General features: G+C 40.4%; 1 protein-coding gene and 1 long non-coding RNA gene across 10 annotated transcripts in view; one reads left to right on the top strand and one right to left on the bottom strand.

Moving 5' to 3' along the window:
* Window positions 1–272: 272 nt before the first annotated feature.
* lhfpl3 (LHFPL tetraspan subfamily member 3) overlaps window positions 273–24355 on the bottom strand; it is a 36453-nt gene continuing 12370 nt past the window's right edge. For 2 of the 3 annotated variants that reach the window (XM_071502980.1, XM_071502979.1), the window contains 2 exons: window positions 5289–5519; window positions 273–3834 (listed from right to left, as the gene is read on the bottom strand). In XM_071502980.1, coding sequence (XP_071359081.1) covers window positions 3812–3834; window positions 5289–5519 — 254 coding nt within the window. In that variant the 3' untranslated portion in view covers window positions 273–3811. Of the gene's footprint in view, window positions 5520–24355 lie in introns of all 3 variants that reach the window. The other variant, XM_071502978.1, reaches the window with a different exon arrangement.
* On the top strand, window positions 933–15398 carry LOC139635546 (uncharacterized). 7 transcript variants are annotated; one of them, XR_011694245.1, is made up of 10 exons: window positions 933–1072; window positions 1157–1271; window positions 2076–2141; window positions 2252–2450; window positions 5302–5538; window positions 7776–8083; window positions 9475–9530; window positions 11599–11746; window positions 12013–12103; window positions 14484–15398. It is a non-coding gene; the product is annotated as an uncharacterized lncRNA (long non-coding RNA). The 7 variants fall into 7 exon arrangements; XR_011694246.1 differs by having other exon boundaries at window positions 9378–9530; XR_011694247.1 differs by lacking the exon at window positions 9475–9530 and having other exon boundaries at window positions 11606–11746.

Here is a 24355-nt window from a genome sequence, read left to right as displayed (position 1 = left end):
GGTGGTGTCTCAGTTCAATGGCTACTGCATAAATTCACAACATAATTTGCGTGCTTTATTTTGGTAGATGTTTTTGGTAGATATTTACATAGTCACAAATTTCAGTGGCTGTGATTTAGGTGTATATTCTGGGGATCAACAATGGAAAATTGGATATCTGAATAGGGTCACACTTCCTTTGTAAATGCACAGAATGTAATTTAGTACCTGTTTCATGGTCAGACTGATCAAAGTATGAAAGACATCAGTGAAAAACCAGTGGAGACGATGAGGCCTATTAAACAAGTGCATGAATTTATTAACATGTATATCACATTTTTGTCAGTACCTCCCTTTAGTAAGTAGCATTGATTTATAATATCATTAATTTGTCATTAAACACTACCTGGACCAGGATAAGCAGCAGGAAATGAATGGATAAATGAACCAAACGATTAACCAATTAAAAAATCGCCTATTTATTTATGGCCCACATGTGAATTTTACTTAACATCAGTGGTTTGAAACAGTAATACTGAAGATTTTTCACACACACACACAAAAAAAAAAACATTTTATGAGTAACGTTGCTGCCCACGGCAGGATGGAGACCTTTGTCAATGAAATTCAAGACTTACTACGTTAATAGGCCCATACTGGGGAAACTGAAGTCAATGGTTTTATTTACTTTGATAGATTCCCTGAAGTGTAAAAACATGGCCACAGATCTGATGGGTTACCAATTAGGACGTAACACCTGTTAGCTTAGATTAGCATAAAGACTTGGAAGCCTAGCTCTGTCTTTAAGTAACAAAGAACTGCCAGCACAAGCTCACTAATTAACCAACTTACGTTTTGGTCGCTTAGTCCGCATAAAAAGCGAAGGGTAAAAATGAAACTTGCCCATGTTATTGAGGCTTATTTTACTATTTCATGGACACAATAGCTAGTAACTTGACTGAACTCTAGTTGCCTGGCAACTGCTCAACAGCTAAGAGCCCGATACGGAACAGCTAACGGTCGTTTTTACACTTTGGTTTTTGTGCAGGTTAAACAAACCAGATATGTTCATTTACTAACTTCAGAGATGTTGGTATGTGGAATTTATTTTGTTATTTATTTATTTATTTATTTTTGTAATTGTGTCATTTGACAGTGTAATTGTGTCATTTGACAGAGCCAGGCTAGTGATAGCTTAAGCTAAGCTAAGCTAACCGGCCTGTAGCTAGCTTACTAACTTCGCGGTCGTATGAGCGGCATCCATCTTCGCATCTAGAGAATTAACTCTGCCAGTAAGCAAACAACCCCATTTTTCCTTTAAAGGTGTCTATTTCTTCTGTCATTAACAGTCTTAATGTCAGTTAGACTCGATTCTTTATGTGTTTGTCTTTTTAGCTGTGAGGCAGTGAAAAATGATAGAAAACACAATGATACAACAATACAAGAGTCAAACTTTTCCAGCCACAGTTCATGTGCAGTTTAACTTTTCTTATGGCCTTTAGTACTCCACAATACTGTCAGATTACAAGATACAGTATGGCACACACTAATAATGGACCAATTTCAAAGTCAAGACAAAGTACAGAGACATAATCAACATATAGCTATAGGCTACACATATTATAGACTTGATACAACTGATGTTTTCTCCTATTTAGTGCTCTTTTATTTTTACTCTTTTTGCAAAGTTGTCACCAGCAAAACCTCTAATTGATTCTATCACATCAAACATTTAATTATAGCAAAACATTACTGTTCTTTCAGTTTGTTTATCCAGCCTAGAAATGTCATCAGTCCTCACATCTTTGCTGACACCCCTCTTCTTTAAATCAAAGGTCAAACAGTGTCAAAGCCAAACTCCTTTACGCAGGGAGTTTGTTGACTTGATAAGAAAGAAGATCTGACAGCTTTTACCTCAAGTCTGTTTAGTCCTTATTTGTGTCGGTCAAAGTCTGGATAATTTGTTTTGATTTAATTCAGTTTGAGCGGCTGCCACACCGTGGTGTTTGTCCAACGAGTCCTGGAGCCGATTTACTACATGAAGGGTCTTTCAGATTATTCTTTTTTTTTTTTTTCTTTTTCTTTTTTTTAAACAGCTGAACGTGTACTCCGGCAGCCTTCCTCACATCCACATGGAGAACATTTCAGTCTGACCAGCTTGGGTAAGATGATGCAGTGACATACCAACACAGGTTAACTCAGAAAATGTCTTTTTGAAAATTCATCCTGCAAAAATAAGCAGTTTAAGATGACTGAGAAGGCTATTTTACAGAGGGAGCTTTCAGGGAGGACAAGAGGCATCCTGGTCTCCGCCACAAGGTTGTGTGGCCTCCTCCAGACCTCCTCCTCCTCCTCCTCCTCTTCTTCTTTGATCTGTTCACATATCAGCTCTGCATCCCAGCCACAAGCTGGACCAGGAGAGAGAAGCTGGATCCTGAAGTAACATCACGTCTAGGCAGCAAGACCTACAGGCAAGAACGACAATGTAGAATCTGCATGAATAAATGTAGTTTATAACGGTGGATCAGTTAATCCCCCTGGTCTACACTTCATCTAACTGAGCAAGACTAGTAAATAGCCTGAAACATCTTTGCTTTCCATGTTTTTCACTCTTGTAATGGTTTTTATGGTTTTAATTTAAAATTTTTATCTAGAAATTTAAGAGCAGGTGGAAGCCCAGTGGAGTATTTCTCTCCCACATAAAAAACTTATTATACAAATTAATTTAAGCTTTTGAAAACAATCACACTTTTATGCTTTCAAACAGTGATTATTCACTTAATATGATCATGCAACGGTAACAGCAAATGTTGACTCTAAGATGTCTCCCTGTTCTAATAAGTAGATATTAATACAGCATTTGCTAAATTGATTAAGCTACATTAACCAACACAAGCATATTCAGATAGGGAAAGCAATTATTAAGCATTATTATAATAATTACTGGAGTGATTATTATTATTCTCTCAGGTATTGTTTCTTAACAACCTGAGGAGTTTACCTTCCACAATTAACCATGAATTGCACTTGATGGTGTTTTAAAAGCTGATTCTGAGGATTTTTTTCTCCACCAGGATTATATTCCTGGGAGAGAAGAGAATGTTTCATAATAATATTTATATCATCATATAGAGACATAAAATTGACAGAAAATGTAATTGAACAGTCAAACAGTGTAGAATTTAATGATGTTTCTTCAACCTTAAAATTTACTTGAGGGGAAATAAAAGGGGAAAACTGGATGGTAATAGATTTAAATGGGGTGTAACTGGACTGAAGAACGCGAATAGTGTATGATTATAATAACGTGGTGGTGGTAGTGGCAGTAGTATTAGAAAATAAAAAGCAAGACTGACTTTTGTTTAAGAGCGACTGCTGTGGCAATCACAGGTTGGTGGCACACTGGCTTTCATGACATTTCCCAAGATGCCCCTCAGTCAATCTTTAAAGGCACCATCATTAAGTGACCTGATTTATAGTGAGTGGAAAACAGAGTGTGACTCAGAAATGTTAGTCACATGAATCCTACCAGATCAAATAAAGTTGCAGCAACAAAACCCATGAGTGCATTAAAATGTTTTATTGCTTATGAATTCAACCTATTTTCTCAATCAGCAGCTTTTCTGAGATTTAAAACCAAGTTTTCAGGGAATTATTGGAAATAAAATGAGAAATCTTGATGTTAAGAGGATAAAATTTATTGTGATGGATAAACTCCAACTTGTGGTGCGGTAATAGTAGCTTCAATTTAATGATGAAAATCAATGTCATTACACTCAAATAACTTACTTACCTGTGTGTGTGTGTGTGACTGCTTTACTCATACCAGAAGTTATATGGCATTATTACCGCTCTCTGTGGGAAAAGAGAAGCCTGTTCAGTATGGAAGGGATAAAATAACTTTCACATTTTTAACCAGCAGGTGGCAGCGTTACATAAAATAACAGTTCTCTAAAGTGATTACAGCTGCAGAATTAAAACGCCCCTCTGATCTGTTTTTTTAACCTGGAAAGGTGTCACTATTAATTCTCTTAAATGACAAGATAAGAAACACATCCTATTTAAACTTCATCTGCTGTTTGATGAATCCCCCATTTTCACTCTTGGGCTCATATTTCATGTACATCTGCCTCTTTTTCTCTGTCTTCCTCTTCCTCCGCTCATTATCCCTCTCTCTCCTCTCCTCTGTCTTGTCCTCCCTCTCCGGTCTCTAGGTTGATAATGGCTCCTTCCTCCCAGTCACTTTGCATATATGAGCTAAGAGGCGACTGTGTCCTGGCTGATAGGGTGGCTGTGATTCATTTAGACAGGCTGGCAGCAAGCTGTGTAAACAACCATTAGTAATTCATGACTCTGTCCAGCATCCCCAGGCTTCAATTAACCCTTGCTATTGGTGCATTCTTCCTCTCAGTCACCCATCTTTCTCTCGCTTCTCTCATTGCTTCTTATCACCGTCCTCCTTCATCTGTATTCCCCCGTCCTTCCTGCCTCTTCACTATTTTAATCATTCTCTTTGGGTCCAAGTGCAGTTGTCATCTCGTTCAATCAAAAAAACAGAAAAACCTTATTGGTAACAGAAGCGAGCAAAAGCAGCCGTGCAGGTGGTGTATAACTTCCATCTAATGTATGCAAATTAATAACTTGTGCATGTGAAATTATGCAAGAAAAAAGGGGACGTTTTAATTTCAAGCTGCTGGTGGGATGTGTGGTGCGACAGCAGAAATCAGATGGTGTCTTTGATGTGTAGTCTCTCATTATTGTATTGAGTTTTAATAGAAAGGCAAATTAAGATCAAAAATGTATCAGATTGGAATAAAATCTTGACAGGATCAGCATCATATTCAAAGACAGAGCAGACACTCAGGCCTGTGCTCAGACTGATTTCTTAACAAGTTCAGTAGCACTTGCTTTGTTTTGTTAGCCTGTATCTCAATCTCTAATTGCACTGCAGCTTTTAAAAAAAATGTTTTTGTTATGCACCAAGATGTCACTGGTAAAGAGCATCCATAAATTACCATGAAACCTATGTGCAAATGTAACATCTCGTTCCAAAATGGCAAGGAAATGTCAATATTTTTAACCTGGCTGCAGGAATATACTACAACCCAGGGAAAGTCAAATTCTTCCATACCTGGGAAAACCATTTTTTTGGTTTTGGCTTTGTGGACAGGGTCATTATCATACCATTGAATGTTGTAGTTTAAAGATTCCCTTTGTGAATATATAATAAATATAAACAAAAGGGCATAACTATAAAAACAGCCCCAGAGTGAGAGCGGACATAAGTATGAGGACGTGTGTGGTCTTACTGTCTCCCAGCAGCTCCTCAGACATTAGACTGTCCTGGCGATTTCCCAGGACAAAGGCCAGGAAGGAGAGGATGAGAGCATCCATGATGCCCATGATGGCCAGGATGTAGGCCCAACGCACTGAGCAGGCGCCCAGTGTGTACTTGTCTGTCTGCTCGCCACACATCCGCTTCACCTCGTCGCTGTCCCAGCCATCTGGGTAGATCATGCAACCCAGGATCAAACATGTACCTGGATGGAGAGAAAATAGGTTAGCTACCAAGGGAGGGCCTTATGCTAGAGTCGGGACACTGTGTAAAACTTAAAACACATCAGTATTTATAAAAAATGCATAAGTTATCAAGGGTACAGTACTAAGTGTAAAAACATTGTGCTTAGGGGAGTTGGTGTGGAGTATCAGTCACAATTTAAGCTTAAAGTTAAAGATTTTAAGACATTTTTATTTATTGTAATTTTATTCATGATGATTCAGGTTATGGTTTGCCCATGTCACTGACTGCTAATACTGATATACTATACTACTAATATACAGAAGGCCTACTATACTGTGCTGATACTCTCCATGTTTACACCAGAGCAGTTGCTAGAGGATACAAGATTAACTAACTCAACAAAACTGAGATAGCTCAATTTAAAATAAAAATTGTGATTGGATTAATAAAAAAGCCAACTTAATGTTAAAAGTAATGTTAATACATTAAGAATTAGTTGTAACACAATAACACAATTTATTGCAAGTGAGTCTGGAAAAGCTAGCTACTTAGCAAGTAAGCAAGTTGAAATAATTAGCTAAGTAACAAAACATTTGACATAGCTAAAGGTAATGAATAAACTGTTGAAAGTTAACTAAAAGTATTGCCTTGAAATCAAGAACACAGCCTTGAATACTTCGCTAAAAGTAATGAATAATCTATTTAAAATATTGGCTGAAAGTAATGTTTAAAACTATTGAATAGTTAGCTAAAAGTAATGTAAACATGTGAAATAGTTAGCTAAAAGTAATGAATAAACACTTTAAATAGTTAGCTAAAGGTAATGTATGAACTCTTTCAGTAGTTTGCAAAAAGTAACGAATAAACACTTTAAATAGTTAACTAAGAATAATTATTAAAACTGAAATAGCTAAAATTATTGTATAAACAGTTGAGTTAGCTAAAAATAATGAACAAACAGTTTAAAAGTAATCAATAAACAGTAGAAATAGCTAAAAGTAATGAAAAAAAGATGAAATAGTGAAAAGAAATGAATAAACAGTTGAAAGAGACTGAAATAGTTAGCTTAAAATAATGGAAACTTGAAACTTAAAGCTGCCAATCCATGTTGTAGTGGGTGTAGTAGTACAAGCTCAACCAAACTTAAATATTGACAGTTCAGTTGTATTAAAAATGACTGTAACACAGCTGACACAGCACTGGTGCTATGTCAGAGCAAAAAAGCCTGGGAACCACTGCTCAATGAGAAATAAAATATATATTAGAGAATTCAGAAAAAAGAGAGTAAAATGGAAAGAGGTGACAGCAGTGCAGAGACAGGACAGAGAGGTGAAGAAGTAGAAGGCAGAAGGACAGAATATGTTACCACATGTCACAGCACCATGTGGTGATTCACGCCGCCTTCATTAGCCTTCTGCTGCATGGCTGACAATGACAGACTGAGCTGTTAGAGAGCGGAGTCATCTAACAACACTTCTGCTGCCAGGGAGCTGTTTTCTCTTTCACACTCACTCACAGTCATTCGAGGCAATCAAATCATCTATGGGTCTCAGAGGTCTGTATTTATTTGTTGACAATGCTGCTAAGTCAGATTGTCAGTTGGGTTGTGCCTTTGTGATGGCCAATTTGAGTTTTAGATAATGAAAGTGAGGACGTTTTTGGAAAGGGAGGATGAAATGGATGTTTGATGGTTAAGATCTAGGGTTAGACTAAGGTTAAAGGGGCACTCCACGAATTTCACACATGATATCTGATATCTGTGGCTTTAGGGTAGCTTTCAAAAGTCTGAGATAAAAACCCAGATTTTTAACAGAAAGCCTGCAGGGGAGTGGAGTCTTAAAGAAGTGGGCATGCAGGGTTCAAGAGAATTGCAGGACCCATGATTTTTGATCTTTTTTTCAAAATTTTGGCATTAGTCCCTTGCATGGGTCAAGCAGGTATGATGCTGCAGCTGTAAAAACATGAAATGTTGGATTAAAAGACTCAGTGTAAACATAAAAGAGAGATTGAACAAGCTCATACAGATTCTTATTTGATTCAGACAGTGAAATATGGTGAGCTGAACAACTTTAAAACTAGGGGAACAGGGAAAATTGCATGTTAAAATCGTGCAGATACAGATCAGGAGCTTCAGTTAACGTTAACATCAAACATCAGAAAACTTGTGATCTCACTGACTTTGATTGTGGCATGATAGTTGGTGTCAGATGGGCTTGTTTGAGTATTTCTGAAACTGCTGATCTCCTGAGATTTTAATGCACAACAGTCTCTAAAGCTTTTACTCAGAATGGAGCCAAAAACAAAAAGCATCCTGTGAGCAGCAGTTCTGTGGCCAGAAACACCTTGTTGATGAGAGAGGTCAGAGGAGAGCGGCCAGACTGGTTGGAGCTGATGGCTATGGTGACTCAGATAATGACTCTGCACTACAACTGTGGTGATCAGGAAAGCATCTCTGAATTCACAACATATCAAACCTTGAGGCAGATGGGCTACAACAGCAGAAGTCACATCGGGTTCCACTCCTGTCAGCCAAGAACAGAAATCAGAGGCTGCAGTGGCCACAGGCTCACCAAAACTGGACAGGTGAGGACTGAGCTCCTTGTGTTCATTTTGCATCTATTTTTACTCATTTGATTTCTCTTTGTGGCCATTTGTATCTATTTTTAATTGTTTTTGTCTTTTTCCATTTGATTATAGTTTCATTTTATATCAAGTCATTCTCATCATTCTCACTTTGCATCTGTTTCTATTAGTTTTGCATTGATTTTTACACCTTTTGTGTCTCTTTGTGGTGGTTTTGCATCTCTTTGTAGTCATTTTACACCCTATAGTTGTTAGATTTAGGTTTAGGGCTGACGTCATATAAGGCATGTAGTTACGATGATAGGAGCTAGTGCGTGCATTATGTCATTCAGAGTCCTCACAAGTACAAAGGCACGAGTGTGTGTATCAGGTTCGCATACTAATGTGAGCTGCCAGCGACTAAGCAGATGGATAATCTCCGGAAAATGTCAGAGACTTGTGCCCCTCCCTCCCTTACCCTCCCATTCTGTTTGGCATCTTACCCTCCTCTCCCATTTGCTCTTTGTGGCCACAACAATAAGACAAAATAGAGAGAGTGGTACAGCAGTGAGGCAGAGACCTTTACATACAGCTCATGGCAGAGACAGAGGATGAGCAGAGATGTCCTGGGTGTCTGCCTGTACCCTCCCTCCTCTCTCTCATGTCTCTTGTTTTCTTATTCATAAGTTAAATCCTCCTCACAAATTGTACCAATAACAGCAGTAACAAGCTACTGTAATAATAACCAGTATTGATGTAAGAGCACTCTAATCCATATCCTACGCCTACATTTCCCAGGAGGCAGTGAGTCTATTGACTTTCCTGCTGCCTTCCTGAGTTTGGAGATCAATTTTCTCAGAGCAAAGGAGAAAAAGCAGTTTAAAGCAGCAGGAGCAGACTGTTGAAAATGCATTTCTTTAAATTTCTTTTTATTAGACAAAACCCCTACCGTGTAGCAAATGTGTTTTTTGACTCATTTTTGCCTTTTGTTGCACAATGGAGACAAAGTGTTCATCAGACATGTCATTTTTTTTGTTATCCTCAATTTTTCATCTGTTTTTTTTACTACCTTACAATACTTGGATGTCTGATCTTTAGGAAATGGTTTTTCATTTACACAAAACTCTAAATTTCTGCCATGTCTTCCACTGTGTATTGGTGTTGATTTCCTTTTATTCATATTAGAGGATTTGGTACAGTGCACACACTTCTCTCCTGTGTAAACAACCTGGTCCTGCAGGCTTTTCAGCTGTAATATTAATAGAATGAGCTGAACTGCACGTCATCTCAATGGAAAATGTTAAATATCCCGCAGAGTCTGGGTAGAAGAGGCATACACGAGATCAAAGAGGCACTGGTTTGACTTTCTGACTCTCATCTGAATTCCTGAGGATGTCCGTTTCTGTGCTCAGGTGCTTCAGGCTTTGACTTCCAGTAGCTGCACGTTTGATGCCACAAAAGCAAACATGTATGTGTAACTAAAGCCAAATACACTGTGTAATGTAAAATTCTGCTTTTTCTCAATGACTGATCCCATTATCATCTTCTCTGCTGCTATCTTCAATACCTAAACAATTCCTGTTTTCAAAAATGTACTGAATCTAATCTTTTTTACTGTTGTTTTCTGCAAAGTAGAAAAGATCAGACAAAAAACAGTTCTATCCCCAAAACTGTCTCTAAAGTAGGCTGAGGTCGATCTTTTATCATTTGCAAAATTGTTTTGTTTTTAGGGTTGCACAGAAATGTCATGTAGCTACAAACAATCCTACAAATGGCATGCAGCTACACTATAACGTGCAGTAAGAACAGGGGTAAGCCAATGGGATCAGCTACTTCATCTCCTGATAAATAAATTCCCCTCATCTCAACATCAATTCAGCCTGCCTACAGAGCGAAAGCAGCAGTCTATGCACAATCCCTGCCATAAATAATAAAAAATATTATGAAACCCTCAGACAAGGAATCATGTCAGCTCATTTTGAGTCTTCAAATGAGTGATGCTCTCAAAACGCACAGCCTAAAAGCTCAGGGTTACATTTATATTGGCATAAAACAGCTGAGTAATTCAGGTTTTTAACATTCAATGCTTCAAATGATTTAAGTCAACCGAAAAATCGAAATGTTTAAAACAGACCTCTAGACTGAAAACTTCGTTCAGGATTGTTGTACTCAAACACTGGAGGAGGTAGGTAGTAAAGTTCACTCTGGACTCCTGAGAGAAACTCTCCTCTGCAGAGAGAAGAGGAGGTCAATAACTGAACACTGTTACATCCCACCCTCTTGTCTCTGGTAACTTGGGAGGCTTTATGTTGTGCATATTTCTTTCTTTGATTAAGTCAGTATTGAGGAGTGGAAATACTCTGAATTCCTAGACAGTAGTAGATTGGTTTGGTTTTGCATACACTTTTGCTTTTTTTCTGCTGATAACAACTGAAGTAAAGATGAGTTAAAACATAAAAGTGTTGAGATGGTCAGTGGATCAATTGATTAGGTCAGTGACAATTATGAGTCAATTTATCCTTCAAAGACTAACTTAACAGGCTAGAAAGCAGCTGTAAACAGCTGGTTTAAAATCTGCTCTGTTGCCCCAGTAACCACACCCAGCAGTGATGTCACAGTGTACTGACACACACTAGAGTACACTTCTACATCACCACAGCAAAAACAATATTTTATCTGTTATTTTATCTGGTAAAAATAAAATCAGTGTGGTATTTTCAGACATTTGTATACATCCGTAAAGAAAGGTGCTCCTTTTCTCCTGTTCCAGCTTCATGTCTTAACACTTAAAGAAAGCTCAGCTTCAAAATTATTCTTCACCTTGAAAATAGACAAAACAATCTCACCTCGGGGTCTATTTAGCTGTTCTGAAGCTGCTAATCATAACACTTGATACTTGACACTTGATCTGTAGAACCTTGAAAGTTGGAGCTACATGGACAATACGTTCTCAAGGTTTTCAGAAAAAACATCTACAAGATCTCCAGTGATATGAAAGCTCTGGAGGAGCACTAAAGAAGAAATTATAAATACAACAACGCCACTAACAGCTAACTACTACAACTACGTGTCCAAGTTTGATCTATTCTAAATGAAAAACTCTATTGTTTTCCTGAGCCTTTGATTGGTTGAAACCACTTTCCTGACATTGCTGCCATCCAGCAGCAGAGAAACGAACAAAGGCAGCACAGACTGAATTAACTATTAAAACTTTAGACTGTAAGAACAATTTGAAAGATACAAAAACTATATAAAAATATAGTGACTTTAATTTTCTCTCATGCACTTACATATCCTTTATTAGATTTGAGCCATTTCACTGTTGCACTTGAAACTGAATTTCTTCTACTTTGCCTCTGTTTTATTGTTTTGACTGACTCCGTGCCCATGTTAAAATGTTGTCTTTGTCTTATTTAAACGCCTTTAGAACTTCCTCTGTGTGCTGCTATACAAATACATTTTTACTTTCCTCGCTGAAAATACTGCTACTACTGAAACCCTGCCAGGCAGCACATTCACACATCTGTGTGTTTAAGTTTGCAGGGGAATGTGTGCTGCTGCTGCTGCTGTCAGACTGTTGGAGGTTTGGATCTCTTGTCTCCCATGGGTGCTCGCTCATCATAGTCCTCCTGACTCTACATGTTCCATGGCTGCGCTGAGGGAACTGATTACTGCGATAGGATGGTATAATATGTAGTTCAGCTCACTATATGATATCCTGTCATTACACACATCTTATTATTTATTGATACTCAAAGGGAAATTATCTCACCACATGAGAGTCAGCAGTCACACAGAATAAGTCGGCCATTAAAAAGTTTCGTAAGCATCCTCTAACTGATTTTGAAAACCCTTGATTTCTCTCTCTCTCTTTCTCTCTCTCTCTCTCTCTCTCTCTTCACACACACACATACTCGAATATACTCAACACCCTTTCTCTTTCTTTGAAGGTTTCCCATCTGACAGCTGTTGGCAGCGACCCCAGGGACAATCAGAAGAGGAGGTGTCATAATCTAAACTCCTGTGTCCAATTTCCACATGGTATTACACACACACACACACACACACACACATCAAGCCACTCATTATTATGGTGTGTTTCACAGGCCCAGCTGTAGCTGTCGACTTTGTGCGATTCATGTTTCTTTAAACGTCACGGTTATTGAGTGTGAGTGCATGCGCAAGTGTGTTTGTGTGTGTGTGTGTTTTTGTGTGTATGTGCATGTGTGGTGCAGGGCTGGAGATACAAAGAGTGAAGCAGAGAGCTCATACTGTATGCATTGTGCATCACCATCAAGGTGGACCATTGCAAATTATATTAATGGGAGTTAATTGGGGCGGAAACTGGCAGATGCAAGAAGGTATGAGGACAAAATACCTCCCCCTCCTCTCTCTTTCCACCCCCCTGCCCTGATCCCTTCTGCTCCTCAGAGGACTGAGTGAGCATGTGTTTGGGCGTGTGTGTGTGTATGTGTGTGTTTGTGTGTGTGTAAGCTGAGAGATAAGGCAGAGGGAAGGGAGTATTATTTGCAACACGAATCCTGCCGCATACCATCCTCATTAACACCTCTTGTATTAGGTCCGCTGATTCACAGGGTTTGTCTGTGCTATCGATCACTGGCACAGCTGATTAATGGGCTGCTGTCAAGTCGCTTCACTTCCAGTCTCTAGGTTTCACAGAGTCACATGTTGCATGATACATAAAATTTGAGAAAATGGGAAAACGAATATGAGCTCTGTATCAACTAAAACGGCACCTCAATAACAGTTTCTCCTCTGTGTAGCATGTTAAATAGCAGGATTATAGTGTAGTAAAAGGAACCCTAACAGTGTGTACGGTGTACCAATGAGTAGTATATTGCTGGGAGCAAGATAAATGTAAAATAATAATAAAAATAATCATGGACTGTGTACTCAGTCCATGAAATCCACAGTATATTATCTCGGATTTTTATTAACACTGACGTCAGCAACATGCTTCACTCAGCGCTTCATTAAAAAGCCAGGAGATGAAAGCACATCAGCTCTCGCATTAAATAGTAATGCTACCTAGGTCATGTGTGTAAAATAGGTTTGATGATAGACTAAAATATTAATTGTGTCATATAATTACAGGAGAAATGTCATCAATCCATCTCTCTACTTTAATGAAAGAGGAAACATGAAGCAAACGTCAACAATCAACTAAAAATATAGAAAGAGAAATTTAATTGATTAAAAATACATATATTTATTTATTTTAAGGAGCTATTTGTAAGTTTTTGCTATTGGTTCATAACCAATGTTACCATTAACAGCTGTTTACTTACCAGTCTAGAAGAAACACTGCGAGTTCAATATTAAACTTCCTTTATCAACTCGCCAAGAGCTGTCTCCAGTGGTGTAAAGAAACGGCAATGTTAACTCGTTTTGTTCTATCTTTTCTTCCAGTGACGTTAGCAATGCTAACCAGCCAGCTGCAGCCTGGTTGGGCTGCCTCGTCACTTTCTGATACAGAGTCAGTGTTGCATCTATTCTGCCCTGGTGATGTAGCAATAAAAAAACCTACAAACAGCTCCATTAAATAAATACAAGTTTCTTTCTTACTTTCTTGATAAAAATGTAAAAAAAAAGATTTAAAAAGGTACTATAGTTTTTCTAAAAGTTTTGAAAGTTTCATTTCATGGTAACTTTGCTGGAAAGGACAATTACCAAATACTTCCAGGAAATGTCCTTGGAAATTAACATATGGTTCATCAATCAAAAACATGAGAGCATTAACTTTGTGAACTAAATCTAAACCTTTCAGCATAATGGACAATGCACATTTCAAAACATAACTGACATCAATTTAGCAAGGAGCCAAACGTCCCTGTTAACAGTGTAATTCTTACAGAGAGCTGTCCATTCACTGTGGTGCTGAAATGCTAATAAATGGATGTGGTGATGGCTGTTTTCAGCCTCAACAATTCCCTGTGATTTAGACACTGACTGGGGTTACTCTGGGCCGCCCAGGCTGAAACAAAGAGACCACCTGCACGCCCTTGTTTCTTTCCCTCTTCACCTCCTGTAACAAACAATGCCATGATCCTGTTGTCACTGTGGATGATAAAGAAGGAGAGGGGGAAGGAGAGGTAAGGAAGATAAAGCAATTAAGAAGTGACAAGATGAGAGTGAGGAGAAGAAGGAGAGGAAGGAAGAATAAAGATAGGAAATGAGGAACAAATAGTAGAGGAGACAGGTGGTTGTATGCAGCTCAGACTTCAAATAACATTAGTGGCTGTGTGTTGTTTGTTTGTCAGGATGTGTAACATGACAGGAAAACAATGAGGAATGAAGATGAGATGATTAGAATCATTAGATATCAGATCAGATAATAATATGAGAGGATATATGTATGTGTGCTGTATGTTTGTTTCACTAATGTTTTTGTCATTTTCAGGTGTAGGCTGAAACAACAAGGCAGAGTGGAGAAGGAGTGAACACTGGAGGAATGAGGCAGGAACAAGGGTTACAAGATTGGAATCCCAATGCCCCTCATCTGAGACATGAAGGGAATGAAAGTGGCTGTTTAAAAATGCAGCTCCAGACAGAGCACGCTCCTCCTTCAGAGAATGGTGCACAGACGGAGAAACCACACTTCACAGTCAAGTCAGGGAAAAAAAAAGAAAAAAATGGCTAATCCACCCTTTATTTTCCTCGCTAGGATGCCCTCGACCATTAGGCTGTTCTCATTCAGTTTATTGAAAAGCAAAGTAAAGTTTTACCCAGTGTCAAACACAAGGTAATTTAGGGACGGTCCCTTAAGAAGGCAGCGCTATAAAATTGATTGAGGATCAAATTTACAATCTAATCATCTCTGAGCAGAGGGAGGCGCAGCAGCTCAGGTCTATTCTGAGAGCAGGCCAAACACAAGTCCAAGAGTTATTATATGATTAGTGCTTTATCAACATCAAGGGAAAAACAGCTGACACTGGTTCAAGGTCAAACACACCTTCATTTAAACCTAATGTAATAATAGTAGAAACTCAGCAGAGGGTAATTGACTGCTCGCCTTAGTTACTAATGTCACATCTGTCAGGGATTCAGTTGTAGCATGAAGTAAACAGTTTGATTTCAGACAAAAGTAGAGAAAAGCATTGTTCTTTTTCTGCAAACTTTTTAATTTTCCAGCTGACTTTTTCTTAAAGGAAGACGGGGGTGCTCCTTCTAAGAAAATGTTAAAGAATATAAGTTAATGTAATGACAATGGCTTAAAGCCTCATAATGTATGATGATGTGAGAACAAAGCCTGCACAAAGCTGATACTCGCAAGTGTGTAAGCAAATGAGGATTATTTTAAGATACCTCCAGTAGCCTTTTTTAAAAACCCCTCAGAAAGGCAGCACCACAGAAACAGAGCTTTTCCTCTTTTTGTGATAATCTGCATAAAAGTTATTATGATAATCCTCCTGGGCGGAGGTTTTGTTTTCCTTCCTCTGATGCTTCCTCTCATGCATAAGGCCCCCTGCTGCCTTAGAGTACATAGGAGATGATTTCAGAAGTTGCATCCAAACACTGATGCCGCCTCAGATTTTGTTGCCCGTCTTGTTTGAAGTCAGTCCTAGTTGGAACAGTCTTCTTCTTCTGAGCTTTCAAACAGGCTTCAATCAGAGTTTCCTCTGATTTCTTCTGAGCACAAAACATGTTCGGGAGCGAGAGGTCGCTCCCTACGTCGAGGAGCCAATCAGCAGTTGGATGAGGGGTGATGCTGCATCGCCATGGTGACGGGCTGCCTGCTGTTGCTGCTCCAGCTGATGCGTGGATTTGCACGGATGACTACAAGTGTCAGGACTAAACCAACACCTGAGTTCTGTGGTGTGAATGTGACACAAAAAGCCTCTCTTGTTTTCTCCCTCCATCTCTTCCTCTCTTATCTCTTCTCACAGTTAAAGCTCTGCCATATGTCCTAGCCCTCCGGAGCAGCCTGCACACTCATATGAGCAACATACCCTCATACTTGACTGTAATCCAAAGCAGATTTTGTTCTCTGGGAGTACAGGAGGACCCCCTGTTTTTCCCCACAAACCTATCAGGGGATGGGAAGATGGATGGTGGCTTAGAACAGGTGTTCCCATTAATTAACAGCTCCCACTACTGAACCCAAGGAGTAAATCTGCCAAAGAGGCTCCACGCTGCATCCCAGACAGGAGAAAAACACGCGTTAAGCCTTGTATGGTCGCTGTCAGTAAAGGTAAAATCCCCCTGCAGTGATAGTGTTTGTGAAGCTCACTACTGTCGTGGCTCGCTGGCTGCATGTGAGGTGAGAGGTGGGAAATTAAACAACAGGAGCGCAGGAAAAGCCCAGATGGTCAGATTTTATTGACAACAATTGATCCGGTGAATGTTTTCTTCCAAACAATCCCAGGTATGTTACAAGTCTGATCAGTCGCTGCTTCATCTAAGTGCTCTCTCTTCTCTTTGCCCCCTCAGATGTGGCGACAGCGTTCTTGAAGTGGTAGACAACTTTGGCAGTTCTTCTGAATCTTTAACGGTTGTCCTTATTTTCTCTCCAAAACTGTCTGCCTTTGAAGTCGGGCCGAGGGGATTGCTCCACTCCGTTTCAGTAACTTCTAATGTGTCTCTGATCTGTGGTGATGGCAGGGAGTACATGTTCCCCTCTTTTTTTTCCTTTTCTTTCAAGCCTTCCCCTCCTCTTCTCTTACTCCCTCTCTCTTTCTGCAGCACTGAGCACTAATGACTGATGATGTGAGGAGAGGAAAAAAAAATTCAGAGCTCTGTCTCGCTGAGGAAAATCCACCTGGCATGAAAAGGGAAAAGAGAACTGGAAGCTGGTATGAATGGTGGACAACGGAGGAACGTCAGTCAGTACAAGCTCATGTTGACTAAGCAGTCTAACCACAAGGTCCATTTAGTAGCTCTGGAGCTTTTGACCTTATCTTCTTGGGCAGATGGAGTCACGGAGAAGCCACAGAACTGTAGATGTTGTCAACTCTGTGGTCTGTGGCTCATGAGGAAAAGCAGGTCAGTGGTTCAATCTCTGACCCCTCTTGACCCCATGACAAAGTGTCCTTAGTCAAGATACTCAAGTGTGTATGGATTGTATGAATTTGTGTGTGAATGAGTGAATGTGGTATGTAATGCAAAGGGCTTTGAGTGGGAGGTAAGACTAGAAAAACACTATTTAAGTGCAGCCATTTCTCATCCAAGCTCCTCACAGGGTCCATTCAGTAGCTGTTCTGGCACAGTATACTACAGAGATGCCAAATACATCAGGGAGAATTTGGGGGAGATGCACATTATATGATGCACAGCCCATCTAGAATATTCCCGTTTGATGGACTGGTAAAGCCATACCAGGTGATTGTGTCTGAAATCATTCCCCATTCATTCTAAAGTGCACTATACTTACCTGCTGCCATGAAAATAAAATACATAATATATAAAATATAATATTAAAAAAAATGTGTCCATGAAAAAATGCAGTTTGTGTTGTATTTTGTAGAAGCAAAATTTGCTCTTGTGTGGCTCAGTGATGACACAAAGTGAGTCATAAGTGTTTGAAATCTTAATATATTGCTCACTATAAAGTATTTTGTGTCTGTTATGTAGTCTGTTGTGAATGAATGAATGAGGGAGTGATTTCACACACAGCTACAGAATCACGTTTGAGCTTGAAAATTCATTCTCAACCTTAGAAACAGGAGGAGCAGGTCATATGGTTGAAAGCTTTAGAACCAGTGAGTAAATGGACTAACCAGTGAGTAAATAGTCTACTGCAGTGTCTATGTATGTGATTTAAGTCCAATATTCACTCTCTTCTAGCTCTTTTTGGTCTCCACCAACACCTGAGGGAAATTTCTGGCTCTTCAGCTGCTACATGCTCCACTGAGTTCTGTGGATAATGGGTTTTTAGAGATTTTTCACTGTAAACAGCTGCAGCCAAAAACTGCACTGATGAGAAGGGACCAAAAGATCAAAGCTTCAGGCCGTAAAACCAAAACAACGAGCTGAAAGATGCTACAACAGTCTGTAGAGCTGAGAGGACTTTGCTGTTAATTGTCTGTGGGCTCATCATTATGCATAATGGCTTTCACATTGCTTGTAGTCACTTGATCCACTTTTAATAGAAAAATGTTGATTGTAGCAGCGTTAAAGTTACTTGAGGTGACATTAAAGCTTCTTGAGACGTTGTCACTGACGTGAAGTAAAACGCCTCCACTGATCGTGCAGCTGATACTTCACAGCTCCAGGAATGCTGTCTCCAGGTCCTGTGACCTGAAGAGAGCAGAGAGGGCTTTATGGATCAACCAAATTGGGGGTGGGGGGGGGGACTTGAATCTATGTACGTTGCCATGGAGACACTTTGAACCTTGAATCAATTCCCAGAGTGCATCCTGTCCGTCTGCACCTCCTGCAGAACCCCCGCTGATCCTGAGCAGCTCGCCTTGGCGGTGTCTCGGAGAGGAGAGTGATAGGATGCCGCCAGCAGCAGTGGCGGCATCAGCAGCACGGACAGGCGTTGCCATGGCAACCAGCAAGCTCGGAGGATAGGAAGAGCACTAATGGGCGGCTGAAGGTGGCTGCGAACATCGCTGAAACAACACACGTCCCCTCTCTAGCTCCACACACACTCAGCCTGCGTTCTCTGATCCATGACCTTCTAAAAAATGGTGTCTGTAAACAAACGCACTGCAAAGTAGGAGCAACTGTTAACCCACAAACACAGACACACACACACACACACACACACACACACACACATGCCTGAGAAAACACTTCACTCAGAGCCTATAAGAGCCTCCTCTGAGTGCAGTGAGGAGCATTGTTCCTCTGCTGTTTCCCCGGTGTAATCACAGTAAGTCCACTGGGATGCAAACACTCCCACGGCTCACACTTCTTAACTCCCCCTGCTAAGTTTATCAAATAACAACCCTCGCTGCACCGTTACAGGAGCTCTGAAGCCCTTTGATGTCCTCTTCAAGCTCAACCCTCATTTGTATTCTACTTATGCCACCAGTTTTCACGAAGCTTTCTTTGATTCAATTCCCCCCGCCAACATGATTTCCAGTGTTAACATTGTTAGTCATGTTTTCCACACAGCATGGCGCACCTCCTCATTTGCAGCTCAATACCACTGTTATAATTGTCAATGGATGATCAGTGTAATTAGGCGTTTTCCTCAGAGGGAAACCAGCGGGAGAACACGCCTTGTGGCTTGGCAAACTGATTTAAATGGATTTCGGTTCGGTCTGTCCCATTCAGTCTTTGTATGCAAGAGGTAATTTCAGCAGGAAAACATCACGTAGACATTTATGACTCAGTAACAGCTGCCATGTTCCGATTCACTCAACCCACTTAGATTTTCCACAGAGGCCACAGACAGTCCAGGAGAGTGGTATACTCTGGGTGTTTCATGTCTGTACGATTTCTAAAAGGCTGCAGTCATCAAGCATCTTCCTCGTCTGATATGAGGCTATTGATTTATGAGAGGTTGGGATTTTGGAAATGAAATGCTGTGCTGAGAAAGCTATTTGTGGAGGAGTGGGTCTAATGGATGTGAGTTTTGTTTTGGATCTTTGGTGGAGGAAATGTGGCTGCACTTTAGAACTGCAGAGAAGACCAGAACAGGGGATTTGTAGGCCATAAATTGGATATTGGGAAGAGAGAGACTGTGGTATACAGAGAGATCGAACGCTGGGGCGAGTAAATGTTGTAGAAAGTAGGATAAATCCATTAAAGTGCAAAGTTTTATCCATTAGTTGGTGAGAATGGCAGAGGGGTGTGGTGCAGTCATATCCAGCCGCACTGAGATGGAGAAGTGGCTGATGGTAAATGGTAAATGTAAGTGTTTGTTAATGTATTTGCCAAAAACTTTAACTCCCTTGAGCACAAGTGCTGACTCATGTATAAACATCATGAATGATGCTATATATTCGTAGCAATACAGTTGTAATGATAAAGAATATGATTTTTTTGTAGTTACAAATGTGGATAAACTGTATATTAATAAAACTTATATCTGCATACAACAATATTAGAACATGTTTAAAACCATTTATTAAATGCCAAAAAGTGGGGCTAAAATAAAATGTTGTATCCCACTAGAACAATTGTGGTACTTTAGCCACTTTTCATTCACGGCATCACATGTATTATCTGCTAAAATAGGAAAGTAGCTTTCTTAAAGTCTCGACTTCCTGCTGTCATTGGAAGAGAGTATTTACAGCTGTTTCCTAGACTTGAAAATTGGGCTGCGTGGTGCAACCTTCACTGAAGTGTATTTGCTATAAATCAAGGAGCATCTTTCACCCTCAAACAATGACAGCCAGGCGTCATAACAGGCCTCTCGGAGAGTCTGATATATGAGGAGGACCCGAGCCTGTGCGTCAGTCTCCACGACGCCAGCAGACACCGGCATCACTCATTAACTCAAACACTCACACGTTGAAATGAACATCAGTCAAATGCACACGCACGGACACACGGAGGTTTAGCCGAGGCAGATAGCTTCAAATGGGTCACCACGTCCTTGTCCTGCTGCCTCACTCAGGAGGAGGAGAATAAATCAAGCGGCTGTCCTCTCCATCCCGGCCCAGTGATCAAGAAGATAAACCCCCGATGGGAAATCTATAAAGCCTGCCCCTCCTCTGGGCTCGCACACATGTGAAAGCTGACGGCAGAAGAAGAGACGTGTTGACAACAGTTAGAGAGCGCTCTAGAGGACACAACGACAGCTACAAAGTCTAATGGATCAAACAGAGGCTTGATATAGCTGCTGTCTGCTCGTCATTCATTTGTTTATACAAAGAAAAAAGAAGACTGCTGCGTCAAGTGCGGAGGACAAAAATCATTTTTTACACTTAGTAGTTTTATGGCCCCTTTTGCTTGCCTACTTAATAATTCACACAGGACAGTAAAAGACAAGACAGGAAGCAAAAACAACAACCTAATGTACAGAGTTCTCCTTTCTCCAATGTAATAAAGTGTCAGCCGGTTATTGTTGTTTCCCCCCAAGAAACTTTAGAAATAGACTGACAATTCTTAGGTTCAATATACAGCTGTGTATATATTCAGATCTATATTTGGTGCCATTATTCAAAGAGTGTACAAACTTTTTCCTCAGCTTCTCTGTTTTCAGGTGGTGACAGACTATAAGCTTACATCTTGGAAATACCATGCATGTCAGCTTTCAAATTGAGTTTCGCAAACTATTTTTCCTGCCAACATGAAAAAGAAAAGAAAAAAAAGCAGAGAACAGCCCACAGACATGCTGGTGAATTCAAATGCAGGTGACAAAAATAAGAATAATTTGAAAGGAACATATATTTCATGGCGTGTGCTCATGCATAACCGTCTCTTGTTTGATGGATTAACTGGATTACCTGCTGATGTCAAAGAGCCACAAGGTCACAACTACACAGTCGAGTCATCTTTTTCAGCATCTTGGCAAAAATGAGCTTTTATGCAGTTGTTGAAAATATATATATTTGTGTGTCCACATCTACCAGTTGATCTGTGTTCCAACCTTCACCTATGGTCGTGAGATGTGAGTAGTGACCGAAAGAATGATATCACGGATGCAAGTGACTGAAATGGGTTTCCTCCGTGGGGTGGCTGGGCTCAACCTCTGAGATAAGGAGCTCGGGGCAGAGTCACTGCTCCTTCATGTCCAAAGGAGCCTGTTGAGGTGGTTCAGGCATCTTCTGATTAGGATGCCTCCTGGGCGTCTTCCATTGGGGGTTTTCAAGACAGGTCCATCTGGGAGAAGACCCTGGGGTAGACCTAGAACTCGCTAGAGGGATTACTTATCCCATCTAGCCTGGAAATGCCCTGGGATCCCCCGGGAGGAGCTGGAAAGTGTTGCTGCAGAGAAGGATGTCAGGAATACCCTGCTTAGCCTGCTGCCACCGCAATCTGACCCCAGAATAAGTGAAAGAACATGAACGGATTGAGGGATGGATTAACAAAGCCATTAATTATATCTTTTAAAGCCTTTATAAATGGAGCTTTATCAGACAGAGCTACATTATGTGTGGTATTGGAGAAATTACGGAATTTGACAGTTCCAGTAAATTCAGAGTTCACAAACTTTATAGTTTCGGGGAAGAGCCCATCTTCATCAAAGCCTCCAAACAACAAAACATAAAGTTATTTAAGTATCTTTGACACCAAAGTAGTTCAGCTTTAAGGAAATATAACCTGCATCACTGGTATCCTTTAATAGCTTCCTGTAGTAGTAGGTGCAGTTTGAAACTGGCTGTTAGAGGAGTTCAGTTCCTGAAAGTGACTCAAAATGACGAGTGTTGGTTTGGGCTACGGGCTCTCATAGTGTAATTACGTGATATGTTGTGATCTGTATTGTCTTTTCCCCCAGCATTGTAAATGTGTTCATATAAACATGATGTCTTGTTGTTAATACACCACATCCTTTCTTTTTTGCGGTAAAGCACGGTACCCTCTCATCACCCTCGGGGCTTAGATTAATTGTGTGACGTAGCTTTCTCTCTCTCGCTCTTTGCCCTCAGGTCCTAATTAAACAAAATTCAACTTTCTTCATCTTGTAATTATGAAGCCAGGGAGAGAGGAGCTCGCTCTGGACCGAGTATAAATACAAACAGATTGAAGGGGAGGAGGTGGGAGAGTTGGAGAGATTGGGCAGATCCTCAAGTTGTTGTTAGATGGGGTTTTTGTTGCAGTTTTGCAGGTTTGTGTTCATTTTGTAGCTGTACGTGATTTTAAAAGAGCCTCTTGAATCACAGAGAATCCGAGCAGTTGCTGCTGTGTATCTGCAGATTAAATAAGGATATTTCCTCTATAAGACTGTTATGTCAGAGACCTGACACCTTCATTCATGTCTAAGAGGATAACAACTTATTCCCAAACGTGTAGTTATGTTGGTATTTATATTTTATTTTAATAAAGATTCAAGTGGCCACCTCTGCAGGGAGACAACAACAACAACAGCAGGAGCTTTTAACCTGCAGTTTTTCAAATTGGCTGCGATGTCCAGAGCATTTCAACTATGAACTCTGTGCTCAGATTGAAAGGCTCGAGGGACCAGAGAGCAACAAAGTCATTTGACAGTCGATTTGGCGAACTGTTGGTTCATCGTTCCCCGTGTTCATCTTGTCACATCCCATCATAGCGAGGCGAGCCTCAAAGCTCTGGCTTGTTTTCAGCTCTGGCGGGAAACTTTTGCAGAGGTTTCTAATCGTCTGAGGTTACAAGGAGTCGTTGATGAGTTGTTGGTCGACGGTGGGAAGGTGGTGACCATCTGAGGATTAAGTTGGCGGCAGTTCTATGTAGGTCTCTAAGCTTGCAGGGATGAGCGGCAGAAGCTGGGGCAGTGGGGCAAGGCTGCAATCAGCCTTTCTACTCCACCCCTCCTCCACCACCCTGGTTACACTAATTACATTACTCCCGGGGAGACGGGATAATCAAATCTTAACGAGGCGTGGAAGACTTCAGTGCTGTGCTTGACATGACAACCTCCACCAACAGGGGTGCTGAACCTTTGTCGATTCCCTGACGTCTCTATAGGATTTTGATGCAGTGGCATAAAAAGCATCTGAAACCCATCAGGATCATTTTATGTAAAGTAACATGGGGTTAGAGTTTCAATGCACCACTGTTTCCAGTACAGTGCAACATTTTGGCAGGCCTGATAGGACCCCGAAGAATGGAGGCTTTCCCGGTCAAATCTTGCAACCGGGTCTGACTGGAAGGATTTCAGCATTTACTTAATAGGGGGAATCAATCAGGAAACACGTCCAGCTGTGAGTGACTGAGTGGAGTTTGGTCCAAAACTGCCTGCGCGGTGGGATGGATGGATTGAATGGGAAACACTAATTTGAATTTAGCCACTCAATCAAAATTACATTTTTATATTGTCCCAATGAAACATATTTGATGATAAAGTTCCTATATGAATAAAGGTTTCTTGCAGTAAAATAGATCAGATTCTGAGCCATTCCACATCAGCTGAGACAATTAAATCCATCATCATGATGGTCTTTGATATGCAAAACAGACTGATATCCACAACTCTGTAGGATGAGTTTCCTGGTGTTATTGTGAAGCTTCCCACAAGACTTAAAAGGCGGCAGGAAAAACAGAGGCAGAGTATTTTATTCTCCTCTGGGACAAGCTTATGCTCTTTGAGATTATCACTTTCGCCTGCTGGGGGATTCGTCACTGATCCCTCGTGCTGTAGGGAACAGGCCAGCTATTTAGTGACGCTCCCTTAGGGAAACTTAATACAGTAGGATAATACAACAGCAGATTGGGAACATTTTCTTTTGCAGAGAGGAA

This window comes from Trachinotus anak, unplaced genomic scaffold (genome assembly GCF_046630095.1).
Source record: "Trachinotus anak isolate AG129_WGS33_773 ecotype Australia unplaced genomic scaffold, CSIRO_AGI_Tana_v1 ptg000018l, whole genome shotgun sequence".
Taxonomy (NCBI): Eukaryota; Metazoa; Chordata; class Actinopteri; order Carangiformes; family Carangidae; genus Trachinotus; species Trachinotus anak.
The sequence above is the reverse complement of the archived record's forward strand: the minus strand, read 5'-3'. Positions and strand labels throughout refer to the sequence as shown.